The sequence below is a fragment of the Cebus imitator genome, unplaced genomic scaffold (assembly GCF_001604975.1).
Source record: "Cebus imitator isolate Cc_AM_T3 unplaced genomic scaffold, Cebus_imitator-1.0 Scaffold59, whole genome shotgun sequence".
NCBI lineage: Eukaryota > Metazoa > Chordata > Mammalia > Primates > Cebidae > Cebus > Cebus imitator.
Window position 1 is genome coordinate 8,153,154 of NW_016107374.1, and position 9,879 is coordinate 8,163,032.

A 9,879-nucleotide genomic window follows, 5' to 3' on the forward strand; every position below is an offset into this window, starting at 1 on the left:
ACATTTTTATCTTTTAAAAACATTTTATTCTTACTTATCATACTTTAACAAGTGTCACATGAATATATATGTGTGTATACGTATAAATACATTTTTAAAAACTTTTTTTTCACCACTCTCCCCGGAGGGCATTGAGGCTCTAGGAGTTTGGCCACCTTATAAGTGGGGTTTCCAACTCGGGGCCATCCTTCAAATCCACTGAGCTCCTGTCTCTCTCTTTCCCTTCTGCAGGTCCCCAGGGGAAAGGCAGGATACAACACGCTCTAGAGAAGGTATTTCCAGAGGGTGACCTGAGCCCTCAGCCAGGCTCGGGGTTATTAATAGCCAGGCCTTGGTGCCTTGCTTGCGGTGGGCGGCTGCAGCTCCCGAAGCGAGCAGAGGGCGGAGCTGAGCAGAGTGGCCAGGGGAGGAGTGTCTGGAGAGGCTGGCTGAACTTGGACGCGGCCCCTCCCAGCCAGCCCAGCTGTTCCCTCTGTGGATTCTCCGGGGCTGGTTCATCACCTCCGAATACTCCTGTGACAGGAGACGCTTGCAAAACCCGCCTCCAGCCTCCAGCAGCAAATAAATAGAAGGCTTGCAGCCCAGAAGGAGCCAGAAGAAGTTTCTAGGCGCGCGTGCCCTGGGTTTATTAAGCTCCTGGCTCCACTCTAGACCTCAGCGGCTCTGGCTGCAAGCCTGGGCGGTCTGGGAGGACAGTGGCTTGCTGGTCTGTCGTGAGGCAGTGCAGAGAGGGGCCCTCTGGGATTCTGCTGGACCCGCCTGAGGGTCACCTTTGGGGGCTGGGACCCCAGCCTAGGGGGCACAACCGTCCCTGGCAGCGGTTGGTTCTGCTTCTCCCTGCAGAAGAGCAGCGTTTTCGGAAGCTGAAAAATAAGCCAGCCCAGCCACACCATCTTGTTGTGTGACCTTGGGAAGGTGGTTCCGTCTCTCTGAGCCTCTGTTTCCCTCTGAGCTCAGCAGCCACCATGGCTGACGGTCAGATGCCCTTCTCCTGCCACTACCCAAGCCGCCTGCGCCGAGACCCCTTCCGGGACTCTCCCCTCTCCTCTCGCCTGCTGGATGATGGCTTTGGTATGGACCCCTTCCCAGACGACTTGACGGCCCCTTGGCCTGACTGGGCTCTGCCTCGTCTCTCCTCAGCCTGGCCAGGCACCCTAAGGTCAGGCATGGTGCCCCGGGGCCCCACTGCCACCGCCAGATTTGGGGTGCCTGCCGAGGGCAGGACCCCCCCACCCTTTCCTGGGGAGCCCTGGAAAGTGTGTGTGAATGTGCACAGCTTCAAGCCGGAGGAGTTGATGGTGAAGACCAAAGATGGATACGTGGAGGTGTCTGGTGAGTCGGGGGCAAGTGGGAGAGGCGACCGGGGAGGGGGTGTAGGCCTCAGCCTTGGGAGTAGCCAGGAGAAAGTTTCCTGAGAGCAGATGCTGTGACAGTGTGACCCAGGTGACCTCAGGGCTCAGAAATGCAGCCTGCAAAGTTATCTTTATGGAAAAGATCTCCTCTCCTGGCTCCCTGGAGAGAACTTAACCTGCCTGACTCAGCTATTAGGGTCTTTGGGTGCTGATCAATCAGGGTACAGGCAGGAAAATGAAACCGTGTTGGACATTTTGACAGAGAGCATTTTATAGAAAGAATAGAATAAGCAGATGTTGAAGAATTAAAACACAAAGAAGAAATGGGATTTGGTGCACTCCAGCCTCACAACACAGGGCCTAGAAGTACACATTAAGGCAGAACAGTGATAGTGTTAATAACCACAACTGGCTTCCTGTGAAACACCTCTCCTTTTTCCAGACAAGGAAACTGAGGTTTACCAGTAATTATAACACTAACCGGTAACTTTGAGTGCGAACTACGTGTTCAGCACCTTGCTAAGTGCTGTTGCCTGTAACATCTCAGCTAACACAACAACCAGAGGAGGTGGGTACTGTTTATCTTCTCCTTTTGCTGATGAGGAAACCGAGGCACAGAGAGATTGAAGTAACTTGTTCAAGGCCACTAAGGATTCAGACCCAGGCTATCTAAGAATTAGGAGGCCAGAAAGAAGTGATGATTTACTGAACACCTACTGGGTACCAAGGACTGGGCTAAAATCCTTAGACTTCTCCAAAATCATCCTCAGACCAGCCCAGAGTAGCAGAGGTGGCTAGGCCCATCTTGCAGTGATGAGGCTGAGGCCTGGGTGGGACTTACTCACAGTCATGCCATGAGTCAGCAAGAAGACGGGAGTAGGGACTGTACCTGTCCACAGCTTTAGGCCAGGACTGTTATTGCAGCATCCCACCCTGGGAGAAAAAAGCATACTAGGGGGGAAAAAGAGAGAAGACAGGAAGCTCAGCCCCTGTGAAGCTGGGCAGCAGAAAAAGCTCTCTTTTCCTTCCCTCCCGATTTACAGTTAATACTCCATTACAAAGATTGTATTCCCGGCAGAGGCTTGCCTTCCAGAAAGTCAATTAAAGCCACTGCAAACAAAGGCTGGGCAGGAACAAGCCCTAGCAGCGTTCAGGGAGAGTTTCAAGCCAGTCATGGCAGAATTATAAACATCAGAGGCTCTGGCGGGTGTGGTGGGCCGGGAGACAGGCTGGGGCCACGTGCTGGCGGACAGGGTCAGCCAGATCTCTGAGTTGGCTGGGAAGCCAGGCACGAGATCCGAGAATTTGGCTCCAACTCTAAACAGCAGGATGTGCAAATTACTTCACTTCTTTGTGCTTCTGTTTTGTTTTCTCTTCCAGAAATTAGGGTTCAAATAGTTATACCATAAGTGTTGTTGTATTAAATGAGGTGATGCTGTAAAATGTGTACATACCTGTGAATCCAGAAAATCTGAGACAGATCTCAGTTAATTTAGGAAGTTTATTTTGCCAAGGTCGAGAACACGCCTGTGACACAGCCTCAGGAAGTCCCGATGACACATGCCCAAGCTGGTCCAGGCACAGCTTAATTTTATACATTTTAGGGAGACGTGAGACATCAGTCGATACACGTAAGAAGTACATTGGTTCTATCTGGAAAGGCGGGACAACTGGAAGCAAAGACAGGAAGACCTGAAGCAGGGAGACGGCTTCCAGGTCACAGATAGGTGAGAGACAGATGACTGCGTTCTTTTGAGTTTCTTTTTTTTTTGTTTTGTTTTTGAGACGGAGTTTCGCTCTTGTTGCCCAGGCTGGAGTGCAATGGCGCGATCTCGGCTCACCGCAACCTCCGCCTCCTGGGTTCAGGCAATTCTCCTGCCTCAGCCTCCTGAGTACCTGGGACTACAGGCACGCACCACCATGCCCAGCTAATTTTTTGTAGTTTTAGTAGAGACGGGGTTTCACCATGTTGACCAGGATGGTCTCGATCTCTTGACCTCGTGATCCACCTGCCTCGGCCTCCCAAAGTGCTGGGATTACAGGCTTGAGCCACGGCGCCCGGCCTCTTTTGAGTTTCTAATCAGCCTTTCCAAGGGAAGCAATCAGATACGCATCTATGCCAGCCAGCAGAGGGGTGACTATGAATAGAAGGCGGGGTAGGTTGGCCCTAAACAGTTCCCAGCCTGACTTTTCCCTTTAGCTTAGTGATTTGGAAGCCCCAGATTTATTTTCCTTTCACATTTCTATGACCTGGAACAAAAGGGGTCAGTATTATTATTGAAGTCGTCGTTGTTAGAGTGCCAGACACCCAGGAAGCCGTCAATAAATCACGAGAAATAGATGCCCTTTGAAACCTGGGCTGAGACCCCAGCACTGCTGCTCACCAGCATGGTGGATGTGGACAAGAAAGTCTTTTCATGCCGCTGAGCCTGTTTTCTCATCTGCAGAATGAGAAATATATATATAATATATATTATATTATATATATATATTTCTTATATATTATTATATATATATATTTATTATATATATATTTCTTATATATTATATATATATTATTATATATATATTTCTTATATATATATATAAGAATATAATATATATTCTTATAATAATACCTGTCCTGCAAGAGCGTAGGAAAGATTAAACACGTGCAGACTTCCTATGATAATATGCAGAGTGTCTGTATATTTTGGAGTGAATAATAGTGCTTGTCTGGCACTTTCTAAACAGAATGATTATCACCATTCCTTCTGTCCTTGTTTTAATTAGGGTCTTAGATGTTTCCAGCCCTAATCCAAGGGTCTACCCCACCCTGTGGCCTCTCTAGGAGGCCCTCTGTCCAGGCTGGAGGGCTTTTCGCCATCCTCTTTGGTAGGTGCTTCCTAACAGGTGGGGTCTGGCAGCTCCGTGTTGAGATCTCAGCTAAGTATCTTACTAATCCGGACTCTTTGGGTGAGTCATGCAGCCTCAATTTCTGCGTCTGTAAGATGGGGTCATTGGGAGCTTAAATAAGACAAAGACAAAGCTTTTCAGATGTGTAATTAGTGGGATCAGCTAGACAGAATCCAAATTCCCTGACAGCTCATACAAGGGCTTTCATAAAAGAGGTTTAAAAAATAAAATTGATATCAGGAGATCTATTTAAAAAGCAATTTTTAGGCCGGCCTTGGTGGCTCACAGCTGTAATCCCAGCACTTTGGGAAGCCGGTGTGGGAAGATCACCTGAGGTCAAGAGTTCGGGCCAGAGGCCAACATGGTGAAACCCCATCTCTACTAAAAATTCAAAAATTAGCTGGGTGGGTACCTGTAATCCCAGCTGTTCAGGAGGCTGAGGCAGGAGAATCACTTGAACTCGGGAGGCGGAGGTTGCAGTGAATCAAGACCGCACCACTGCACTCCAGCCTGAGCAACAAGAAAGAAAAGTTTGCCTCAAAAAATAAAAATAAATAACAATAAGTAAAAAACAACTTTCAAGAGAAATCGGAAGTCAGATCCAGTTTCCCACCCTGCACCACATAATGACAAATCCCTTCCTCCACAAGCACGTGCTAAAAGCCTACCTGTGGTGGCTCAGTGGTTCCTCACAAGGACCTCCTAGGAAATGTGAGTAGGTTTGTTAACCCCATTATATAGATGAGGAAACTGAGGCCCAGAGAAAGTAACTCACCTGAGATCACCCACTTCTCCGTGGCAGTGTCTAACATTCAATGTCAGGCCTCTCTGGATGGTTCTGAGTCAGGATGGCTGGACCTACTTCTGACAGTGTAGCCCTGGGCAAATCCAACAACCTATGGGGCCTCAGTTTTACTGTTGGCCTTATGAAGAAGTAGACAAGATCAGAGTTTACTAGTGAACTTCAAGCTGTTACTAGGCATCGGAGAGACAGAAGGAGGAGAGATCAGAGTCTTATAAGGTACCAGTAGAAACAAAATTATAAACAGGTCTTCTCACTGCAGGACTTATCAGAGCCTTTAAGTCACTAATATAGTTTATGAATCTCTAAGAGGCAACCTTGTCTTATCTGACCATGTATGAGTGTCTCTTTCAGGGACGTGTTTGGAAAATGCTGGACTAGACAATTTCCAGCAAGCCTCATATTCCCCTGCCCCCATCCTGCAAGTACCAGCCAAGAAATGTTCCCTTCATGGGCCACTGGGCCAAATCCTGGCTAAGATAGAGACTGGAAAGCCCCAAGGCCTTATTCCCACCCCTCTCCTTAGTCCCAGGGACTCTGCCTTCCCTGGAAACAGCACCTTCTTTCTTTAGCTGGGCTAACAGTGTTCTACCTACATTTATTTCTCTGAGGCATGTTGAAAAAAGCGTGTCTGCAAGGGATCTCTGATGTCTAGATGCTTTTTTTTTTTGAGATGGAATCTCCCTCTTGTCGCTCAAGCTGCAGTACAGGTATATTGGCCCAATCTCAGCTCACTGCAACCTCCACCTCCTGGGTTCAAACAATTCTCCTGCCTCAGCCTCCTGAGTAGCTGGGATTACAGCCATCTGTCACCATGCCCAGTTAATTTTTGTATTTTTAGTAGAGACAGGGTTTCACCATGTTGTTCAGGCTGGTTTTGAACTCCTGATCTCAGGTGATCCGCTCACCTTGGCCTCCCAAAGTGCTAGGGATTACAGGCATGAGCCACTGCACCTGGCGGCATTTTAAAAAATCATAATAATTACTTTTTTCTGTTTATAAAAATAAAATGTCTTCATGATAGAGCATGTAGTTAGGAAAGCAAAATAAGAAATTAAAAATCACTCATAATCCTTAAGCTGCCCCAAGCAAAGTATGCAAATGATATGCAAATTAAGTTTCAAGGTGATCCTCCTAACAATACCCTCTTTTAAGCAGGTTACCCCAGTTCCAGGCCCCTCTTGTGGAACTCTTGGGGCTTTCCCTCCTCAGAGATCCTCCTTTCCCTAATCCCAGTACCCTATTTTCAGAGCATTGACAGAGGCATCTAGTTCTGAGGAGCAGTCCTTTCCCCAAACATCAAAATAAACCACAAGCGTTTACCTTCACATGGTATTTTTATAACTTCCAAAGCCGTTCTGTGACTCACTTTTGTTTGCTTTCTACAGTAACGCAATAAGGCAGGTGTTGTCATTCCCATTTCAGAGAAGAATAAACTGAGGCTCAGAGAAACTTAGAGATGTGCTAGGAAATGTCAGAGTAAAGACTTAAGTCTGAACCCAGTATTCCAGAACCTGTCTGCCTGCTTTTGAGTCTTGGCACTAGTCACTTCCAAGCTGTGTGACCTTGGGTACAGCGCTTAACCTCTCTGAACTTCAGGTTTCCTATCTACAAAATGGTAATAATAAAAGTACCCGCTTATATTATTGTTTTACTATTATTATTTGAGGTTGTTGCAAAAATTAAAGGCGTTGGTGTAGATAAGGTGTTTAGAACAGTGGCTGACACCAAAGAAGCACTATATTGGTTTGCTGTTATTATTATTATCATCGTCATTTATTATCCGCAGAACACCAGCATGCAGGAGGAGTCTAGGATGCAAAAGGGCTGAGTCAGAGGCACTGGCCCATCCCCAGGGGAAGCAGGTCTCCCGGCGCCCTGGCTGGGAGGAGGGTACCGAAGAACAGACAGTGCTCTTCTGGCCACAGGCCTGTGTCAGAGCCAGGCAGTTGGTGGTCACAGATTTGGCAGCACGGAACAGACTCTTTAAGCAGCCGCACATTCACATAATAGCATGTTCTGGTTAGCCAGACACTCCTGCTTAATTTTTTTTTTGAGACGGAGTCTCACTCTGTGGGCCAGGCTGGAGTGCTGTGGCGCGGTTTCAGCTCACTGCAACCTTCGCCTCCCTGGCTCAAGCGATTCTCCTGCCTCAGCCTCCTGAGTCGCTGGGATTACAGGCATGCAGCACCATGCCCGGCTAATTTTTTATGTTTTTAGTAGAGACGGAGTTTCACCGTGTTGGCCAGGCTGGTCTCAAACTCCTGACCTTAGGTGATTTGCCTGCCTCGGCCTCCCACAGTGCTGGAATTACAAGTGTGAGCCACCGCGCCCAGCCAGAATAGACTCTTTAAGCGGCCACACGTTCACAGAATAGCACGTTCTGGTTAGCCAGACACTTCAGTGTTGGAAACGTCTTCAGTGCCCAGAAGTAGAGGACTGGCTAAATTAGCTCTTATATATTCCTCAATAGAGCACAGCAGCCAGTAAAATTAAGTTGCCAAAGAATATTTGGTAATATGAAAAAGTAATTATAATGTGTTAGCAAGAGAGAAAAATAAGTTTCAAACATAATGCATAGAACTATCCCATTTGATAGACTAGTGATATATATCGATATTATATAACGTTTTATATACATATTTCTAAGAAGCATAGAAAGAAAAGTCAGAATATTCTTTAAAATATTCAGCAGTCCCCAACCTTTTTGGCATCAGGGACCAGTTTTGTGAAAGGCAATTTTTCCATGGATTGGGGGATGACATGGCTTCCTCGGGGTGACAGGATTATGGGTAGTTTTGATGTTTTTTTTCTTTTAAAAAGTATTTTCTTTCCTTTTTTGTTGTTGTTTTTAAATTTAGAGACTAGATCTCACTCTGTCGCCCAGGCTGGAGTGCAGTGGTGGATTCATAGATTACTGTAACCTCAAACCCCTGGGCTCAAGCAATCTTCCCACCTCAGTCTCCCAAATAGGTGAGACTACAGGCACGCACCACCACACCTGGCTAATTATTAATTTTTAGAAACAGTGCCTCGTTATGTTGTCCAGGCTGGTCTCAAACACCTGGAGTGATCCTCCTGTCTCAGACGCTCAAAGGGTCTGCATTACAGGAGTGAGCCATTATGCCTGGCCTATTTTCTGCATTTTCTAACATACACATGCATGATCTTATAACCACGAAAAGAGCTATTAAAAAAGAAATAATTAAAAGTAATTAGTAATGTAATTGGCTATAAGTTGTCAGTTTAAAAAAATCTGGACTGCCGTATTCAACAAAGTTATTTACATTCTAGGTCTCAAAGCCCCTCAGAAGCACCTCCCTATGTAAAAGAGGGTTCTTACCCCTGGAAGGTGGCCCCACAAATAAGAAGTGAAAAGTAACAGCTGAATAGCCCCCTTGTTGTGCTAATCCCGTTTGTTTAACAAGAAATTGGAGACACTCTCTCTATTAAAGAAAGAAAGAAACGAGGAGAGGCCGAGAGAATTAAAATGTGCTATACACATTTCAAGATTAAAACCAGTTTAGGCCCAAGCCCTCTTGTAATTTCATCTTTTTCCTCCCTAAGCAGATTGGGAAGCCCTCACGTATCACACAGCACGAGGCAGGGCTGGTGGAATTTCACATCCGCAGTCCCCTTAGGAAAAGCTGGGTGTTTTTGGTAGATTGAAGCATTCTTTTTCCAGGCTGTGCTTTCACTACTGGGTACAGATAATTCGGCTTAAAGAGCTAAGCGGGAGCTGGAACAGACAGAAATTCAGGGCAGAGGGGCATTAGGGTCCTGGAACTTGGCCTAGACTCAGAGCTGGTTCAAAGCCCACAGCCACCACGGACCTGCTGGGCGGCCCTGGACCCGTCACCAGGCCTCAGTTTCCACGTGGGAGACAAAGGGAGAACGACATCTGGGCTCAGAGTTAGGAAAGCACGCTGTTAGCTGTAAAGCAAGCTACATGGCAGAGTCACCCTCAGCACATGACCCCACTTCGAGCCTGCCACCCAGTCTGGGATGTCAGCCCCAGGGTTCTATTGGCAGGTTAGGGAAGAGGGGTCAGGTGGGAGACTTGGACGATTTGGCATAACACACGGCCCAGTTTCTGCAATTTCCTAAGACTAACCCTTAATTACCTACAAACCACGGCCTACCCCTCCTTTCCATCAGTTATCTTATTTCACCTTCACAGCCAGCCTGGGAGGTGGACTTCGGTGGGTCTGTGTGGCAGACAAGGTCCTTGAGGCTTAGACAGCTGGAGTCTCTGGGTTGGCCTAAGCCACACGGCAAGGCGGGTCCAGGGCTAGGGTTTGAATCCAAGCCTGAGTCCTGAAGGATGCCCAAGGAACATAGACGCTGACCCGCCCCGCTTCTCTTCCTTCCAGGCAAACACGAAGAGAAACAGCAAGAAGGTGGCATCGTTTCTAAGAACTTCACAAAGAAAATCCAGTAAGTAACCCCGAGGCGTGGAGCTCAGGGTGGGAGTGGAGGACGGGCCATACCCAGGACCCACAACCTGGGGTCTCTTCCTCTTGGGCATCTCTCTTTTATGACACCCCCTTGGGCCAGGAGATGTGGCTCATACCTGTAATCCCAGCACTTTGGGAGGCTGAGGTCAGAAGTTCAAGACCAGCCTTGACCAACATGGAGAAACCCAGTCTCTACTAAAAATACAAAATTAGCTGGGCTTGGTGGCGCAGGCCTGTAATCCCAGCTGCTCAGGAGGCTGAGGCAGAGGAATTGCTTGAACCTGGGAGGCGGAGGTTGCAGTGAGCTGAGATTTCACCATTGCACTCCAGCCTGGGCAACAAGAGAGAAACAAGGTCTCAAAAAAAAAAAAAA

The 9,879-nt window shown here is 47.4% G+C and overlaps 1 protein-coding gene across 1 annotated transcript in view; it reads left to right on the plus strand.

Annotated features, from left to right (window-relative positions):
- Positions 1–321: 321 nt before the first annotated feature.
- The window catches only part of HSPB8 (heat shock protein family B (small) member 8), an 18,623-nt gene continuing 9,065 nt past the window's right edge, over positions 322–9,879 (plus strand). Inside the window, exons 1-2 of the mRNA XM_017529563.2 lie at positions 322–1,332; positions 9,423–9,486. Of these exons, the coding sequence (XP_017385052.1) occupies positions 966–1,332; positions 9,423–9,486 (431 nt within the window). The 5' untranslated portion in view covers positions 322–965. The remainder of the gene's footprint in view (positions 1,333–9,422; positions 9,487–9,879) is intronic.